The following is a 17774-nucleotide window of genomic DNA, read 5'->3' as shown; positions in this document are numbered from 1 at the left end:
TCACAAGGACGTCCAGTTCCACCAATAAAGCAGCCTTGTTATTGGGCGGTTTGCCAGGGCTTGAATGACTAACGTCTTTGGCCGCATTGCAACTCCACTATCTGCCTCTGAATGTGACGTTGAGGACGTGTACCTGTTCCTTTGTTATTGAGGAGTTTGGTTCGAGGTCAGCACCGAGAAGAGGGAGAGGGAGAGAAAAGACAAGCAGAAGTGAGGATCTGAACAGTTGACACACAACCCATCCATCCACGCCTCTTCAATACTCGGGAGAATCTAGTTGGCCCAAACATGGCCGCGATGAGTCACCTACACCAGCCTCAGCCGAATGGACATGAAGAGCCACCGCAGACAATACCGCAGAAGAGCAAGAGCATCAAAGCGGTAACGGGAATCAGGTCCTCGACGCTCTCGCCGCCGCAGGTCCCCTCGCTGCTGGACAAGCTCGAGGCTCTCCTCCCCTACTCCATCCCGCTGCTGCGCCGGATCCAATTCCACCTGCACCAGCCCGTGTCGGAGTCGGCGAGGATCTTTGTCGCCGTCGCCACCGCCGCTGACGCCGCGCGGGAAGAAGGGCGCGGGGTGGAGGGTGAGACGCCGACGGCAGGTGATGGGGAGTCGGGGTTCGTGGATCGGTGGTTGAGAGGGTCTTTTTCATCGCAGGGGAGAGGGCAGGACGAGAAGAAGAGCGCAGAAGAGAGAGGTGAAAGGGAAATGCCAGCAGACTCGCAGCCCTGGATCGCGGCACACATCGACCTGGCCAACCCGGGCCAATGCCAGGTCTGGCTCTTTGCGAGCTGGGAGGCCGACGCACGATATCCATTCCCGTCGTCGACGACGGCTTCAAGCACCGCCTCAGAATCGGCGTCGGCTTCGACATCGCAAACACCATCCCCAAGTCCTCCGTCCACCACCACCACCACCTCTCCCCCGTCCCGCGCCATCCACAGCGCCCTCATGCGCTCGCTCTTCGCGTGCATCCGCGCCGACCTCGTGCCGCAGCTCCCGACCGCGCCGCCGGCCTCGTGGCTCGAGCTGCAGCGCGCGGGCAAGTACCTCTCGACACCGTACTCGCGGAACAAGGTCCTGTTCGGGACCGTGAGCGAGAAGCTCTGGGGCCATTTCCCGGTCGAGGCCAGGACGCGGACGGACGACGGGTACTGGAAGTATCTGTTCCGGGTGGAGGAGGAACCACCACCACCACCACCACCACCACCACCGACGCCGTCCGCGACAATAATGTCGTCGTTAGCATCACGAGATCAACCTGGTGACAACACCAAGGGCGACGACGATGACGCCGAACGAATCATATCCTCCCCGCTACCAGCACAACTACCGCCCATCATCCCATCTGCCTCCTCCCCGTCTGTTGGCACCCCTCCTCTCCCACCGGACTACCACTTCGGCCCCATGCGCCCCTCGCACCTGCAGACCGTGCTGGACCGCACGCCCATCCCGCGCACGCTGGACACGCTCCGCCAATACGTCTCCCTGGGCCTGTTCCACAGCGATTCCCAGCCTGTCGGATGGGGCTTTCTGGGCAAGGACGCCAGCCTGTCGAGTCTGCACACCGAGCCCGAGCACCGCGGCCGGGGCCTGGCGGTGGCATTGGGCCGGGAGCTCCTGAGGAGGCAGCATGTGGTCGTTTCTCGGTCCGCGGCAGCGACAGCAGCGGAGAAGGGGGGTGAGGGTAGATTAGAGGGCGCGGCGACCGAGTCTACCACCACCACCACCACCACCACCACCACCACCACCAAAACCGCCACCTCAAACATCCACCGCCGCTACACCTGGGCGCACGCCGACGTCTCCCGATCCAACACGGCCAGCCGCCGCGTCATGGAGAAGCTGGGCGGCCGGCCCCTGTGGATGGTCATGTGGACCGAGATGGACATTGAGAAGGTCATGTCCACGTCCTCGTCACCGTCCTCGTTATCATCAAGATGAGGACGAGGAGGAGTTCTTCCCGAGAGGTGACGCGAGGAATTCTTAGAGAATCCCCAGAAATCGAGACGGGATCAGATATGAATGAAAAGAAGAGACCAAGATAGAATCACGGCATTAGCTTTTGAACGGCCATGTTGGAAAGGCATACACTTGGCCATAGATATAGTAGGCAATACACGTACAGTAGATATAGGCCATACGCTTTCACCTCGATCGATCCCTCACATGCCTTCGTAATTTCACCCAAGACGATGATTACCATGGGTGTTGCACCACGGAGGGAGAGTATATTCATCTACGAAGGCGAGTCTGTAGATATAACAAGCAAGCACATGATAGGCAGAACCAAACCACTATTATTGTATAGTATTAACGAATAGTATATGAGTGTGGATGTGAATGGGGGTGGGTGTCAGTGTCGCCGATGGCATTGATAGCTTGTAAATATCCCTACATATGTATATATGTGTGCATGTCCGTTGTTCGTCACAAGAGTCGTTAAAAAGCGGTTATTCTGGATCCCCCAAGGATATAACCAAAACACACAAAAAGCAAGGCTCCGCAGATCATTATATAATTCCTCGCGCTGTCTTCCGTCCATCAGTTCAACTTTCCTCATCGGCAATCGATGGTCCACAGCGACTCGCTGTCAAAAAGACGTCGTATGCGCAGGCCGCAGGGAATCAACGCTGGGCAGGTATACTAGCCACTCCCAGACGCTGTGAAAGCCAATTTTGACTCTGTGGGGCGCGCATGATGTCTGATGGCAGGTAACTTGCCCATCCCAGCTGATCCTTGCAACTGAGAAATGACCACACGAAGTCTAGGGTATCAAGGGTAGTGTGCACATGTCCCACAGCTCAGCGATCTTAAACCTTGCCAGGTATCTCATCAACTTGCTCAGCCTCGGCCGCTCTCAGTTGTTCTTGGTGCTCCACGTTTGCAATCGCCGACTGCAAGGCACTCGTCAGGTCGATGTGGAAGAAGGGTCTGTTCAAGCTGTGGACCACAGCAACTCTCTTGGTCGAGGTTCGGACGTAGGCCTTGCTCTCGCTAATCTGCTTCGATAGCTCGCCATCCTGGCTGGAGCTCGACGTGGAGTCGTCCTTGTACTGCGCTCGCGTAATATCGTCGGTCTTGGAGATTCCGCTGCTGTTTGGTCGAGAGCCGCCCTGTTCTTCGTCGTGGGGATGACGAGACATTCGTCGGTTGGCTTCGTCTTCTGCAGCTGCGGCGGCAGATGATGCACCGCCGATTTCGGCAACACTGAAGATAGGCTTCCAGCGATGCTGCTCTTCCGTGGGGACTGTGGGGAAGCCGAAGCCCGCAGAGGCGAGAGCTCGCTTCGTCCAGCGGTTGTTGATGCAGGCCAGGTGCCATTGAACGGCCTCAGGGCTTGCATACCGGTCGAGCTGGTTGCGGACGTCGATCAAGTTCTGAACACTGGTGACATCGACGTTGTTGACCGACGAGAAGTCGAGAATCACAGCTTTCAAGGTCGGCAGGTGAGATCGATCTGGCTCAGACTTGCCCCTTCGCGGGCCAGGGTTGTTCCATGGACGATCACCCGGCCGTGGCCACGAGTCAGGATTGGTCCTCCGCGTATGCTCAAAGATGTGCCTGACAAGATAGTCGGTGTAGTGGTTCGCATTGGGATAATTGAAGCCCTCGCTGAACCGATAGATGAAGATTCCTGGGTACGGAGACTCGACATGAATGGACGGGTTCGAGCCATCGTTGTGGTCCAACGGAAGGAAGATATTTCGCGTGGCCTGGTCGTCGTCGGACATGCGAGGTTTGTCATGGAATTTGTCTTCGATCAGATGGTCACCAACGACCGAATGAATCTTGACCTTCCCAACGAAATGGCCGCGTGCTTTGACAACACGGAAGAGAAGCACGGCGGCGCTGACGCTGATGGTGGTATAGATACCATTCTCGATGGATGAGAAGACGGTCACAAGCACACCGGCGAAGAAAATGAGAACTTCCAGTGGTGAGACGCGCCAGAACTGGTAGACGGTGTTAGGAGGGGTGATCAAATCACCGACAGCATGGATGATGACGGCAGAAAGTCCAGCGTTGGGGATGTAAAAGAACATGGCCGGAAGAGCGTAGATGGCGAGAAGGACCACAATGGCGGTAATGACACCGGCGAAAGGCGTCCGCACACCAGCCTTTGACTTGATGGCAGTCCTAGAAAATGACCCAGTCGCAGGATACGCGCCCAAGAAAGGACCAAGCAGGTTCGTGACCCCGATGGCCACCAGTTCCTGCGAGGGGTTGATGGTGTAGTTGTTGATCCGGCCAAAGGATTTGGAGATGGCGATATGCTCAATGAGCATGACAATGACGGATGCTGGGAGCTGGTCGGCAAAATAGCCGATGATTGTCGTGTTGATCGTTGGCACCGCGGCGTGTTTGAACCCACGGGGGACGTGGCCCAGAATGCTGAAGACGGGCTTCTTGCGATGATGTCGGTTGCAGAGATAGCTCACCAGAATGTACAGGCAGAGCACAAACGCAGTGCGCAGTGTGTTGAGGAAAAAGAACAGCTTCGCTCGGGTGGGGTATTTCTTTGCACAGCGGTTCAAGGTGAATCGGATCAGGTAGAGTAGAAACAGTGCCGTCAAGCCGATCGCGGCGTCCAGCTTGGTGTGACCGAGATACTTGAGGGTGTTGATGATGACCAAGTAGGTTGAGGCGCGGGTATTGAATCCTTTGACCTTGATGCCCATCAGGGTTGGCACTTGGCCGACCGCAATGTTGAGGGCAGAGCCGGTGATGAAGGCCGAGATGGCCGTCAACGGAATGAAATCCACAATCCACCCACACCGGACGAGGCCAATAAAGCAGATGATGGCGCCCGCAATGATTGCCAACGCCGAAGCGACCACGTGGCCGGGAACATCTGGATGCTCTGCCACGACTTTGTTGACGACATTGCCGGTAATGGTGGACATGACAGCGACAGGGCCGATGGTGATATCCTTGGAGGTGGCAAAGAACCAGTAGATCAGGACGCCCATGAAGGAGGAATAGAGACCATATTCGACAGGAAGCTCGGCGAGTTTGGCGTAGGCCATGCCCTGCGGCACGACGACAGCGCCGACCGTGATACCGGCAACCAAGTCGCCAATCAACCATTGGACATTGTACCGCAGAATCCAGTTGGTGAAGGGGAACAGACTGCGGAAGTAGTACACCATGTCATGGCTCGAAGGAATGAGATCTCTCACCCAGTCGATACTTCTCGGCTCTTCCTCAATGTAAGAGTCAGCGGTACTGACTGAATATGTCGATTCGCCCCGGGTGAGTGCATCTTTCTGTGCCTGGCGCTCGTCGAGGTTGATGGCGAGGGCCTTGGCCAGCCCGTGGCCGATCTTGGAAGACTTGGACGCCATTGCCACGCCTTACAGGTCTAAGCAGAGATCTGAAAGAACGAGCTTCCGGCTAGTTGAACCGCAAAAGACGGAGTGTCCAAGGTCGACCTGGTGTGAAAGGGTTGGAAAAGGGTATATAAAGAGGAGGGGCAGTCGGAGCGGACTTGCAGAGTTTGAATACCCTGGGGGAGGGAAGATTGCCCTGACGCGACTAGGACTGATGAGATATGGATCTGGTATGGACCGGGGATGCCTGACCGCTGAGTGGCTGGATGTGCCAAGTCCTATGGCGTGGTGGAAAGCGGCAAACGGATAGGATTTGCACGTAAGGACTAGGGTTTGGCGGGTTTGTGGCTTGCAGCGTGGTTCGGGCTATTTGCGTAGCTAGGAATCGCTCGGTTGCCCCAAGGTGGAGGGGGAGATGGAGCTGTGTCTTTGAAACGGTCGACCTAGTTGGTGTCGTGCCGCAAGCTTGTAGGCGGTCAACAGGCTGAACAGAGCTGTTGCTGTACTTCTTGTTCCAAGAATGAAGCCAAACAGAGAGACAAGGCCAGCGTTCGCCGGAGCTTTCGACCAGGTGACAGCCAAGGGGAAAAAGTACCCGGGGGTTTTACAGAGAAAAGAACTAGGGCGGAGATGGTGTCAAGTATAAATATGGATGTGAAGATGATGTAGAGGCGAGTGTGCGAGGTGTCAGAGGGTCTCCTCCGCCTCACGCACCCTTCTGAGGCAGTAGCAAGCGAGAGACCATGTGGGCGTCGGTGCTTGATTGAACAAGCGAGATCTTGACGCGGGCTTGCAGAGAAGCGGGCAAAAGGGTGTTTGCGACGGGATCTAGAAAAGATCCTGAGGATGGCTCCCTGAAGAAGGGCCGCAGAAATTTTCTATTCGTCCCATTGGAGCAATGATGAAATGGACGGGGTCAGAAGTGATGGTGCAATCGAAGGCGTGATGCCACCCAAGGCGCATTTCTCGGAAAAGCGACATTGTGCAACACACTGGCCTGCAGCTCGTGCTCACGCGCCCAGCATCAAGCCCGTGGGACTGTCCCGTTGGGAGTACGGATGGCGACCATGGCTATGTGTTGAAGCGAGAGATCTTCTGGATGGCCGACAACAAGCCAGCTGCCGCTGCTGCTTAAGCACACGAAGCATTTCTTCGACCGATTCAACGGTCATGATGTCGTACAGCCAAGCCATTCAAGGCTCCCTGTGATGGCCAGTGCCACCAAAGGAATGGAAAGAACTCGCAGACGGTGCGCCTTGTGCGACCTGAAGCAGGACCCGTCGCTCTGGGACCGCAGTCGCCATGGAGGAGTAACGGCGGCAACAATGGATTGCGATTGATGATGACGACGGCGATTATGATGACGATCCGATGATGGCCATCGTCGCCGCCGTCGACACCCGTTGCGGGTTGCCCTGCTCCCCGATGTCCTCGTATCTTCAGCGTTAGGTGGACCATTAGTGGCAAACTAGGTTATCACAGTCGCCTCAGATGGCTGCATGCAAAAGCTGGTCAATTCCCTGTTGTCTCTGACCAAAAAAGCCATTGAGTCTTCTTACAGGAGCAAAATGGCGTGCTCGAGGTCTCCTGGTTGCAGTTGTTGACATTTGTTTCGTCGATCAACGTGGTCCCGCTCTTGCATGCCAGGGGCCGCGGGTCTCCCGCCCTGTCAAATTGTGGGCAAGGCTTGCCATCATCGAAGAAAAGTCCTGGTGTCGGAGCCAATCATGGCGAGATGCTCGCCCTGGTGGATTTGGCTAGTTGCTGACGCGATTGACGCCATAATGATCCCATCGACGCTGGGAGTTGAGAGTGAACTTATCAGCATACGCAGCTCACTGTGTGTGTCCTCTTGTTGTTTCCTTCTGTTCAGCCTTTACACATCGTGTTCTTCTCCGTCAATCACGCCCGCAGGAGAGCCGTCGAATTGCTGATGGAGGGCTGGCCGTAGGTTCGGCGAGGTCGACGGGTTCTGTGGAGGTGCAAGGTCAGGTGCAGCACGAGGGAGAAGTGAGGAGAGCGAGTGGGATGTTGGTAAAAGGGGACCATGCATGTGCTTTGTTCGTCTGTTGACCGCTTTTTGCGCCCAATGCCCAATGCAGGTGCCAAGCTTTTCATTTCCCGTTTCGACGTCTTCGCGTCGGCGCCTCGCCATGCCAACCTCGACTTCAACCTCAATCCTCAGCCTCAGCCTGAGACTCAAGCTCAAGCTCCAGCTCCCAGAGATCATCATACGCTGTTCTCTTTTCGTGCCTTTGCGGTCCCTAGGCCACCTGACAACCTTTGTCCCAACAAACGCCGGACTTCCTTGACCGACAGCCCCCCTATCCTAGGGCGCAGTGCCCATGATTTCCTTTTCTAACCGACCATCGGCGTCTGGGAGTCGCAACCTCCGACATCTGATCCCGCCTCGTATCGACGAGATTATGGCCGGCCTTACCGCCATTCCCACCACCGTGATCAACGGCTGGAAAAGCATGTGGCCTCGCGCTAGGTCGGTCCATCGCTCCTCGGATCACCCACCCGATCTGTCAATAGATTACGATTGATATGATGCTCGTGTACTCCGTACAGCGGGAACTATGGGGTCTCCATATCTGGAATAATCCATTTTGAGCGATGGCCGTGGCCCTACGGAGGACGGAGAAGTCTAAAAACCCAGTTCAATTCACACGTGCATGCTCCGCTTGATACATAGAGTGTTGTAGACCAGCCGTTCCCATGCCATGCCCGGCAACCACTCTCTCCCCGTCTACTGTAGCTCATTGGTGACCACCGCCATAACATACTTGTAGTCGTAGCAACTATTCACAACCCTTGAACAGGGTCTCGCATGCCACAACTCCAGACCCCATCTCTATCATGCATAATAGCAAGGCTGTCTAGGTATGCGTGGGTCGGCTAGGGCCTAGAATGGACATCCAGTAAGCCCTCTAGCAGGCCTGTCCATGCACTCAGCCGACCGAGACCTCCTTGTGTGCACACCATACGAGATATGACTCCATATCCTGAATCCCCAGCTAACCGCTGGGGGGGGGGTTGGTCGCAAGCGGTACCTGTCCCAATCCTTGACGCCGTACGATATGCCCCCGTGCCCATGCTCCAGTGATCAAGAGATCAAATGCAGGAAATGCCCCCACGTTCGCTGATGCCCGGCGTCATGCGCGTCTTTCGTGCGTCAACTCATTACGTCTGCGAATCTTTCTGTGTTGTTTTCTGCGTCGTCACATCTGCCCACAAATCATGGACGCTTCGTTGCCCGTTCACTGAGAAGCGCACTGCACTCTCTCGGCTCCAGGTGGGATGCCATCTTCGTCATCGTCGTCCATGCCCGCGGCACCATGAGCGCGTGCTTGTTGGCGGGGGTCGACTTCTTCAAGATCGTAATCTTCCACCATGCCGTCTTGAGGCGGCAGTTTCTGCTGCATGCGAGGCGGCAGGACTTGTTCGAGGAGCTCGAGGTTCTGGAGTTGTGTCTTGTCCGGGAATTTAACGTCGAATTGAATGTACAGGTTACCGAAGTCGTGGTGTCTAAACGACGGCATACCTTGACCCTTGATCACCTTGATCGCGCCTGCCAAGAAAGTTAGCATTGGAACACCCAAGCTATCGCCACGAGAAGCTGCAGGTAGTTTTACTCACCAGGTGTGATGGGCTCGCCGGGGTAGATGTTGACAGTCAACCACCGATCGTCGAGATGCTCAATGTAGATTTGGCCACCGGCCAAAGCAGTCAACAGGTCGATTTCGGCGTGATAGAAGAGATCGTCGTCCTTCCTCTGGAATCGTGGATGGGGCTTTTGTTCGATTTCAAAGACAACGTCTCCTGCAAGGACACCAGGCATCTGGTCACCCTCACCGCGGAACTCGATCTTATGGCCACTCTTAACTCCACGGTCAACATGGACGTGAAGGACCTTCCGTTCCACGACTGTTTTCTTGCCCATGCAACGTTTACATCGGTCACGGTCGCGGATGGTCTCCCCCTCACCCTGGCAATCGGGGCAGATGGTCTGGAACCGCTGAATCATGGGCCCCATTTGACGCATCATGGTCTTCATACCCTGGCCGTTGCAACCAGCACAGGTCTTGACAGCCCCTTCTTTCCCTCCACGGCCTTCACACTGCGGGCAGATGACCGATTTTTGGAGGGCAAGCTTCGAGACCTTTCCGCGGTAAATATCCTCGAGAGACACTTTGTGAACATGGTGGATAGTCCGGGCTTTCTTTGGGCCAGTGTCGCGCATGCCACCTCCAAACATGCCTCCGAAGGCTGACCCGCCGCCAAAGAACTGTGCAAAGAGATCTTCGGCAGCCATGCCGCCACCACCCATTCCACCTTGTTCTAGACCTTCTTCGCCATACTGATCGTAGAGGCTTCGTTTCTGAGGGTCGGAGAGGACTTCGTATGCTTTGGAGAGGTCTTTGAACTTTTCTGCGGCTTCTGGGTTGTGGGCGTTCTTATCTGTTCGAGAGTCAGAAGGGTCTTGCCTCTCTCATATCGACGCCAGACCGCGGTCTTACCTGGGTGATGTTTCAGTGCACCCTTCTTGTAGGCAGATTTCAGTTGAGCCTCTGAGGCCATCGGGTCGACCTGTCGAAGTTGTTAGTTTGTTGACTCTTCCAGCCTGACGAAGCAAGGCAGAGCAACCTACCCCGAGGATGTCATAGTATTTTGTCTCCTTGACCATCTTGCAGGGAAACTGTGAGGGCAGACGTTGACGAGGTTCGGGTGAGACTCAAGTCAGGAAGGGTGAAGGACGTTGCAGGGTTGAAAAAGATTCGTCTGTGAGCGGCGAGCAGGAAATCCGGGAAAGGAGGTTTGCCGATCCGGTGGCTAAGATGACAGAGGCAGCGGTGGACAGTCAATAATATCCAGCTAGTGTTACCAAGAGATACGTAGGTAGTGAGAAGGGTCCCAAGAGCGAAAGGTCTGGGATTTATGAGGTCAGTCGCAGGCAAACAATTGTATTGTTCAGGATCTGAGGCGCGCGAAATGGTCGGGTCGGGGAAAGTCTTAGAAAAAGCCAAGAGAAGAGAACCAGATCGAAGGTCGCAGATTCCGCCATCCCAAGGCTTGTGGACCAATGGAATTTCTGATGAGGCTGAGGGCTTCAACCCACGACGAAATCAACAGCTCCTTGCCAGGTTCCGTCAGACTGCATTGCGTTGCCCAAGTTGCTGCATAATTTCTGATTGTATTTCTCCTCACAACCAAAACCCCGTGGTATGGTGAAGTTTTATCCGGGCAGATATGCATCGCAGCTTGTCTGGAGGGAAAACCCCTGGCACAACCGCCCTCGACTAATGTTCCGTGGTCCGTACGTACGATAAGCCCGTTCCGAAGATCTAACTTGTACTACGGAGTCCCAGGCCCTGGCTCGTCCAGTCAGCCAATGATGTGGGTGTTCGGACTGGTTTCTAGACTTTTTGTTGCCGCGGTCTCTGAAAGGCTATTGTGCGCAGTCGTCCAACAAAACAAATAATCAGACCGCTGGCAGTCTGTTGTGACTTGGGGGTGAGCCTTGTGCAATAATAATTCCTTGGACGGGCAACGCCCGCCACCAACAATAATTCACGGGGGTTACGGAGCACTCAGCACAGTCGCCTCATTCAGCCTTACAAGTGGCGCCGCGCCGTATATTTTTTCTCGGAGGTCCCGTTTTCGGAAGGGAAAAACTTTGCCTCAGATTGTTGTCCATTCTCGCGGTTTCTGGCCAGACCAACCACTGTCTTTTCGCAATGCGTGGACCGTTCTGTGAGGTACCAATGTATCCACTCATAAACCGCTTGCAAGACAGGTCCCGACCCACGCTCCATACGATATCCATCTTGATGGGTCAATAATACTGGACTCGAGCTGAAGATATGGTCAAATGGAGGCGGAGCCATTCGTGTAGAGTTCATATCATGGTTGCCGCAAGTTGTTCCATAAAATAGAGACCAAGATTTCGCAATGGCAAGGTGAACTTGGTATTACCAGCATATTTGTAGAGGAATGTAGCAAAGCTTGAATTTTTTCTTTGGGAGCCACTATCACTTACAAATGTATTATAGACGACTTCAAAGCTCAAGATAGTGTTGTTGAATGCAATGGTGATTGTCATACCCGACGGATAGTGCGATTCGTCAGTCAGGAAAGGTTTGGTAAGGTTTGGCAAGGTTTACCCATGCAATTCTATCACTAAGACTACCTGAGCGAGTATGGTTAATGGAGAAAGAGATGTTCTGATGAAAATTATGTGTACAATCTTCAAAGCCAACATGGATTGAACCATTTACCTTAGCTTTGGTAGGGATTTGTTGCACTGTTAGATCTCAGGATACGTTCAGTATGAATGGTTTCAAAATGTAATTTGAGCCCCTTCGAAAAAGTATTGTTAGTGCACAGTGTCTTGAACTTCATTTGAGTGATTGTGATTGAACGGTGAACTTGTTGACATTCAAAGGGTCCTAGGGACCATCAGACTATATACATTTACGGAGTACCTACTCTACTAACAAAGGGCTTCGACGTCATTACAAGGCTTGGCTAGCCTTTGATCACACAACAACCTACTACAGTCACTACCTTAAAAAAAGGTAAAAAATTTGAGCAAAGTCCCCTCGGCCGGAATCGAGCCAGCGACCTGAAACATGTTAGGATTCGAGCTGAATTTCCACATTCATCCACAGAATCAATCGCATACCTTTCGGTTACATAGATAATCCATTACAGCCTTTTTCAATCAGCAAAGTGTCCCCCTATTTTGACAAGAGAAGCGTTGTTGCTCACCGAACGTGATAGCCAACTACACCACAAGGGGTGGAAACCAATACGAAGATGTATCAGCCACTTGATTTTGATTGAAACTTCCAGATTCAAATAGATGACCACGAATTTTCCTACAGAGACACTAGTCCATTTAGAGGCATTTGTGCCAAGGCTCCCATGTCTCTGAACTCAGGTCAGGGACACCAAGGAGGCGCGCAATTGGTGTTTTGAGGGCCGGGTTCTTGCGCGTTCCTGACATGATCCCCTCCTCCTAACAAGCCATGGCAGACATCGACATCTCCTCTTTACCAATCGGACTTTCTACATGCTCAACTCGAGAGAAGAGAAGACGCCAAACTGGAGTGAGGCTCGACTGGTCACCGTGGTGCCTACGACATATGCCCGAAGGGCTACGACCGCCTTAACCGACGGCGGATTTCTGGCAATGACTTGACAGATTCAGTCAGCTGACGGTGAAGCTGTCAAGCAATGCCCCATGCAGCATCTAGCTGCCTTGTTCCTCGCCCACAGACCTCCCCCGCTGGAAAATAGACCTCTACCGAGTCCCTTCACGGAATCTGCGCTGCTGATTGCTTGCACTGTCAGGCCGCAGAGACCCAACCTGATGCCCAATAGGGCCTAGGCCTCATATGTCACGGCTCCAGAGAAGGTCTGCCACGTCGTCCGTCGCCTTGAACTTCCCATCACGCCCTTTCTCGGGCCTTGCAAATCTTATAAGACTGAGCAATGGACCTCATGCTCGACATCTGATGTTGATACTCCAGCTTCGAAGAAGAGACTTTTTCTCTGTTGACCATATTGTGACAAAAGTAGCGCAAAGTCCAATCTGTGCCCTCATCATGGTTCGTTCAAACCATAGCCGACCTATTCCAACCCAGATCTGGGAGAAACACAAATTTACCATCTATGAACTCTATGCGAAGTTACCCCTGGATCAAGTTATGGCTGAAATGCAACAGAAACACGACTTCGCTGCAACCGCGCAGCAGTACAAGCGACAACTGGGGAAATGGGGTCTCCGGAAGAACGTCTTGGCCGAGCTGGACGTCATTGACGACGAATCAATCGCACGTGGAGGCAAGGTCTCCCAACGCCAGATTCGTCGCTTTGAACGGAGGAAACAGCTGAAGACACAGAAGCCAGCGAAACCAAAATCGGCCACTCCACGCACCACCCGCTCACGCTCCGCTCAGAAGCGAAGGGGGATGTGAATTGACAGGTACAAAAGACCAAAGGCCCCAGCCGACTGCTTCAGAATTAGCTGGGTGATCCTGCTAGAGGATGGGTTCTAACCGAGCTCTCAGGGACTAATTTGGTGCTGCTCTATTCTCGGAGATGTACCCGTTATTCGAGGCTTCATCAACACACGAGTAGTGACGGACCCCTATACCCGAGATGTGAGCAAATGGGTTTGCAACAGAAGCACAAGACCTCTCGCCGTTTATCAAGTTTCCTACTCCAATACGCCGGCCTCGCACTTGACTCGAAGGCCTTGGCACAACTGAACATCTTGCAAAATGCAGCGTTCGTTGGCTCTGGCCGAACGCTCATCCCCCTGGCAAACGACCGAACACGGACCATGTCCTGCACTAAAGGCTGAAATCATTACTTAGTTGCATTAACCTGGGGAAGCAACCAGCTCAAAAAAAGCCCCCCACATTACTGATCTAGACGGGACAGATATAATGGGAACTGACAGCCCGCAATATCTGAGCCAAAAAGGGGGTTTACCTTCCAGATATGGCAGGTCAACTTGTGACTGAGCAAGGCGTACAAGTGCATAGCTCGTGCTCGCTCGCTTGCGGGCGGGGGGAATACTCGACTATCCTTTCGACTTGGTGGGAATTACGAAGGGCCCATCGGTTACACGGAAATAGATATCCTGGCTAGGGTGTTCTTGATAGCGGTCTGTTGTAATATTCGTCTGCTCACTTGCGAGCCTCTTGGAACCGTCAAACATCGCTGGGGACATTTCCCGAGACGGCGGTGATGGCCAGGCTGGAGACATGACACCATGATGCTGCCGAACCAGCTCAGAACCCCCCTCGAGATTTCGCAGCACCATCCTCAGCCTTGTCTCCCTGGCCCACGGCTTCCCCTCTACTTTGTCCCTTTCCTGGCCCGCCCGGGCTCCCCATCCATCAGACATTTTAAATGTGCGTAAAGCGCAGGATCAAGCGGTTACTCGTGGGCTTGGTCGTGTAGGCGTCGACCTCCTCGATCCCCTCGTCGTCGACGATCTCCGTGGCCCAATTGCTGTAGATGGCTGAGACGAGCAGCTTGATCTCCTGGATGGCGAGGTGGCTGCCGATGCACATCCTGCCGCCGGACCCAAAGGCCCAGAACCAGCGGTGCATCTCCTTCAGCTGCTCCTCGGACGAGTGCGATGGCAGCCAGCGCGAGGGCAGGAACGTCTCCGGGTCCGGGAACACGGCCGCGTTGCGGTGCAGGGCGTATGGCATTGCCGACACGCGCACGCCGCCGGGGATGTTGGCGTAGGCGCCCAGCGTGCTCCCGCCGGGCACGTGGGGGGAGATGCGTGGCTCGATGCCCGGAATGGGCGCGTGCAGACGCAGCGTCTCCATCAGGACGGCGTTCAGGAGCGGGAGGGCGTCGATCTGTTTCGGGTCCGGGAGCTGGAAGTCACCCGCCGCCGCGGTGGCGGGAGGCAGTGGTGGCCATTGGATGGGCGGTGAGAGCTTCGTCAGCACCTCTTCGCGCAGTTGCTTTTGCAGCTCGGGATTCTTGCTCAGCTCCCAGTACAGGTACGTCAGGGCGATGGCCGAGGTCTCGTGCCCGGCGCCCAGCTGGTCCAGCATTTCGCTGTAGATCTCCGCGGTCGTGGTGTCGTCGTCGTCGCTGCTGTTTTGACTGCTTTGCAGGCCATCGTGCCGGGTCGTCGGCAGGATGACCTCGCCCGTCGCCTTGCCGGCATTGGGGTCCTTCTCGCGCAGCTTCGTGATGCCCGTCTTGAACTGCTTATATACAACCGGCTCGTCGCCGGCATATGCAGAGGCGTGGGAGAGAAACTCGTCGGCCTTGCGGCACATGCCGGCGTTCCAGTCCTCGAGCAGCACGTTCGCCTCGTCCACGAAATACGGCACAACTTGCAACCCGAGGCTTCGCGTCAGGCGCTTGAGCCACGGGGCCTCGGCGGAGAAGAACTCATAGTCCCGACGACAGTGGTATTGGTGGAGGATGTTTCTCCGGGTGGCCACGTCCTGGGTGAGGTTCGTCCCCGCGGACAGGCCGAATTGGTACGCCGACATAAAGTCCATGGCAAAGGCGTTGTTCATGTCGTGCACGTCCGCGGGTTCGCCCGTCTCGGAGAGTTTCTGGAGCAGCGGGAGGTAGCGGGTCGTAAACAGGGTATGCGAATTCGCCGCAACTTGGGGGGAGGACGCGATGAAGGACTTTGAGTAGACGTTGGCCATGGTGCGTTTCTTCTGCGAATGAGGCCCGTGGTGGATTGTCGAAAACATGTTCATGACCCTGGCCGTGGCCGTCAGTGTCGGGCTCTTGGAGTGCTTCGAAAACCCTTTAAACCACGAAAGTGATGGAGACTATGTTTTTTTTTTTTACCTACCCATAGGACCCAAACCTTTGAGGATACCAGGCGTGCTTCTCCCACGAGCCGGCATAGATGGTCTTGATGCCGTTGTCCACGCAGTTGACACTCAGTTCTTTGGCACCCATGCGGACGACAGACCCGTACTTCAAGTGCGCCGCATATGTCACGGCATTGTTCCTCTCCATGTACCGTTGGTGGGTGATCCAGACATCTCCAAAGATTGGGATCGACCAATGCGCAGAGGGGATATGCCGCAGCGGGTGGAAGAGGAGAGGGTAGAGGACGAATTTGTAGACGGCGAGCAGAGCCAGCGAGCCCACGGTGAGCAATGCGAAGCCGGGGACCGCCATGTCTTGGGAATCACAGGGATGGAAAGGATGAGGAGGAGCAAGAAGTTAAGGGACAAACGAAAAAGATGATCAAGTCAGAGTGATGCCTATCCTTTTCTCTCTCCAAGTCACCGCTCTTGTGATACCGGGTCGAATCTAGTCAAGAGGGAGAGATAAGTGAAGTTCTCAACGGAAGACCAGGAGCTTGGGGACCCCAATGCCTCACACAATGAGTGAGGGCTCTTGTACTTCTTGACAGCACTCGGAGATGGGAGAAGAATCTGTCATGAAAACTGATTTACCCATACCCCTAATGTTAAGAGTAGGCGAGGAGTATATTCCCATCCAGCTCATTAAGCCAAATGTTGAGGTTGGTCGCGCAACTCCGTACCCATGCGTTGCACAAATCCGTGATAGCGTGTTACTCTGCAGTGTACGAGGTCCAGACCGAGCCAAGAGAGGCGAGGATGAATGTGCCAACATGAGTGGGAGCATGCAAAACACGGGGATTGAGGGCGTCGGCTGTTTACTCCATCTATGAAGTGCTGGGGACCTTCTGCTTGCCTTTTCCTTCCACGACGTTTGCCTCTACCCCTGCCTCATCATCGTCACTCCCGGAGACGTCGTCTTCGTCGTCATCAAACCCTGCAAACCGACGAACTGGTTGCTTGGGCTTCGGCAGCAGATGGGAGGGGATCTTGAGTCGATTCTGCAGAACCCAGATGGCATCGACGTCTCCAGCTTCGGCTTCGGATCTGAGGCGGGACATGTCATCTGGGTCCAGTTCCATCAGATCTTCCTCATCGCTATCTTCGTCGCTGGCTGCACCGGAGCCTCCACTTCCACTGCTCTCCCCCTCTTGTGCCAGAGACCCCTTCGAGTCTTCTTTCTCTTCGCTTGCCAACATGGCCATCTTGACGGCATTTCGCACATTCTCTCCGACCTCCTCTTTTGTCTCTATCCACTCGTCACTGAGACCTTTCCGTCGCCCATCCGGGCCCTTACCTGCTCGCATGTCGGCTTCCCTTTGCTCAGCCAGTTGGATGACCTGTTCCCACCTCTTGCGCCTCTCTTCCTTCTCCTTTCGGTCCATTTCCGGCTTAGTAGCCAGATATGCAGCGAGGTTTTTGGCCTCGGTGATGGTCCGCAGCCTCCTCCCATCGAGATTGCGAGCACTCCCTGAAGCAAGCTCTGCATTCTGCTTTTTCTTGCGCGATGACATCCGGCCACCAGCCGCTCTGAGCTGAGAGCCGAACCCACCTTTCCCGCCCACCAATGGTGCGGATAGCCGGAGAGGGAGTAGAGAGCTGTTGCAGGCATTCTGGCGGCATAATGACGGGTGTGTCAATTCTCCGATGGTGGTCGTAGGCGAGGGATACACGCATTTGTTCAGGGTCGAGGTCAGATTCAGCCGTGCGGTGTTTGGGAAATTAGGCGGGAGCAGTTCTGCTATAGCGGCCAGTAACTGTGCGGTAGTCGACGAAGCTGGCAAGGGTAGACAGAGTGTCTGAGGGAGCGACAAGCCGGGGAAGGTCTCCAGCAGGACGTTGACGACGGGCTCCATCTTGCCGGGCCCCTCTTCCTGCGCTTGTGACCAAAGTAGCTAGGAATGCAGGATTTGACAAGAGGATGGTGTGATGTAGGTTGCTTTCAGAGCGATGAAACTGACTTTGTAGAGGCGTGCGTAGTGGCTTGTTTGAGATTGTCGCAAATCACTTTTTGGTAGCGACGGGGCACGCAAGAGATGATAGTGGTGCCTTGCAG

At 54.7% G+C, this 17774-nt stretch overlaps 7 protein-coding genes across 7 annotated transcripts; 3 read left to right on the top strand and 4 right to left on the bottom strand.

Annotated features, from left to right (window-relative positions):
- Positions 1 to 10: 10 nt before the first annotated feature.
- On the top strand, positions 11 to 2227 carry PV07_08508 (uncharacterized protein). Its single transcript, XM_016395681.1, has one exon. The coding sequence runs from the start codon at positions 289 to 291 to the stop codon at positions 1945 to 1947; it is 1659 nt and encodes a 552-aa protein (XP_016245537.1). The 5' UTR covers positions 11 to 288; the 3' UTR covers positions 1948 to 2227.
- Positions 2228 to 2287: 60 nt separating this feature from the next.
- On the bottom strand, positions 2288 to 6741 carry PV07_08507 (uncharacterized protein). Its single transcript, XM_016395680.1, has one exon. It carries the CDS (start codon positions 5349 to 5351, stop codon positions 2817 to 2819), a length of 2535 nt encoding a protein of 844 aa, XP_016245536.1. The 5' UTR covers positions 5352 to 6741; the 3' UTR covers positions 2288 to 2816.
- Positions 6742 to 7195: 454 nt separating this feature from the next.
- PV07_08506 (uncharacterized protein) lies at positions 7196 to 7995 on the top strand. Its single transcript, XM_016395679.1, has one exon. The coding sequence runs from the start codon at positions 7384 to 7386 to the stop codon at positions 7696 to 7698; it is 315 nt and encodes a 104-aa protein (XP_016245535.1). The 5' UTR covers positions 7196 to 7383; the 3' UTR covers positions 7699 to 7995.
- On the bottom strand, positions 7931 to 10488 carry PV07_08505 (chaperone DnaJ). The gene is made up of 4 exons (XM_016395678.1): positions 9991 to 10488; positions 9860 to 9929; positions 8979 to 9800; positions 7931 to 8910 (listed from the first exon to the last, which is right to left on the bottom strand). The coding sequence occupies exons 1-4, from the start codon at positions 10024 to 10026 to the stop codon at positions 8600 to 8602; spliced, it is 1239 nt and encodes a 412-aa protein (XP_016245534.1). The 5' UTR covers positions 10027 to 10488; the 3' UTR covers positions 7931 to 8599.
- Positions 10489 to 12836: 2348 nt separating this feature from the next.
- Positions 12837 to 14205, top strand: PV07_08504 (uncharacterized protein). The gene is made up of 2 exons (XM_016395677.1): positions 12837 to 13329; positions 13415 to 14205. Exon 1 carries the CDS (start codon positions 12860 to 12862, stop codon positions 13319 to 13321), a length of 462 nt encoding a protein of 153 aa, XP_016245533.1. The 5' UTR covers positions 12837 to 12859; the 3' UTR covers positions 13322 to 13329; positions 13415 to 14205.
- PV07_08503 (uncharacterized protein) lies at positions 14004 to 16061 on the bottom strand. The gene is made up of 2 exons (XM_016395676.1): positions 15697 to 16061; positions 14004 to 15602 (listed from the first exon to the last, which is right to left on the bottom strand). Exons 1-2 carry the CDS (start codon positions 16029 to 16031, stop codon positions 14261 to 14263), a joined length of 1677 nt encoding a protein of 558 aa, XP_016245532.1. The 5' UTR covers positions 16032 to 16061; the 3' UTR covers positions 14004 to 14260.
- PV07_08502 (uncharacterized protein) lies at positions 16045 to 17743 on the bottom strand. Its single transcript, XM_016395675.1, has one exon. It carries the CDS (start codon positions 17572 to 17574, stop codon positions 16546 to 16548), a length of 1029 nt encoding a protein of 342 aa, XP_016245531.1. The 5' UTR covers positions 17575 to 17743; the 3' UTR covers positions 16045 to 16545.
- Between the last annotated feature and the right edge of the window lie 31 nt (positions 17744 to 17774).

This window comes from Cladophialophora immunda, assembly GCF_000835495.1.
Source record: "Cladophialophora immunda strain CBS 83496 unplaced genomic scaffold supercont1.5, whole genome shotgun sequence".
Taxonomy (NCBI): Eukaryota; Fungi; Ascomycota; class Eurotiomycetes; order Chaetothyriales; family Herpotrichiellaceae; genus Cladophialophora; species Cladophialophora immunda.
Note: the sequence above shows the minus strand (reverse complement) of the source record. Positions and strands in the feature narration are given on the sequence as shown.

Coding starts and splice junctions, on each gene's coding strand:
- PV07_08508 (XM_016395681.1), top strand. CDS start 289: ATGGCCGCGATGAGTCACCTACACCAGCCTCAGCCGAATGGACATGAA.
- PV07_08507 (XM_016395680.1), bottom strand. CDS start 5,351: ATGGCGTCCAAGTCTTCCAAGATCGGCCACGGGCTGGCCAAGGCCCTC.
- PV07_08506 (XM_016395679.1), top strand. CDS start 7,384: ATGCATGTGCTTTGTTCGTCTGTTGACCGCTTTTTGCGCCCAATGCCC.
- PV07_08505 (XM_016395678.1), bottom strand. CDS start 10,026: ATGGTCAAGGAGACAAAATACTATGACATCCTCGGG. Junction 9,930..9,990: donor AATACTATGACATCCTCGGG/GTAGGTTGCTCT, acceptor CAACTTCGACAG/GTCGACCCGATGGCCTCAGA. Junction 8,911..8,978: donor CGGCGAGCCCATCACACCTG/GTGAGTAAAACT, acceptor CTTTCTTGGCAG/GCGCGATCAAGGTGATCAAG.
- PV07_08504 (XM_016395677.1), top strand. CDS start 12,860: ATGTTGATACTCCAGCTTCGAAGAAGAGACTTTTTCTCTGTTGACCAT.
- PV07_08503 (XM_016395676.1), bottom strand. CDS start 16,031: ATGGCGGTCCCCGGCTTCGCATTGCTCACCGTGGGCTCGCTGGCTCTG. Junction 15,603..15,696: donor CAAAGGTTTGGGTCCTATGG/GTAGGTAAAAAA, acceptor GGCCACGGCCAG/GGTCATGAACATGTTTTCGA.
- PV07_08502 (XM_016395675.1), bottom strand. CDS start 17,574: ATGGAGCCCGTCGTCAACGTCCTGCTGGAGACCTTCCCCGGCTTGTCG.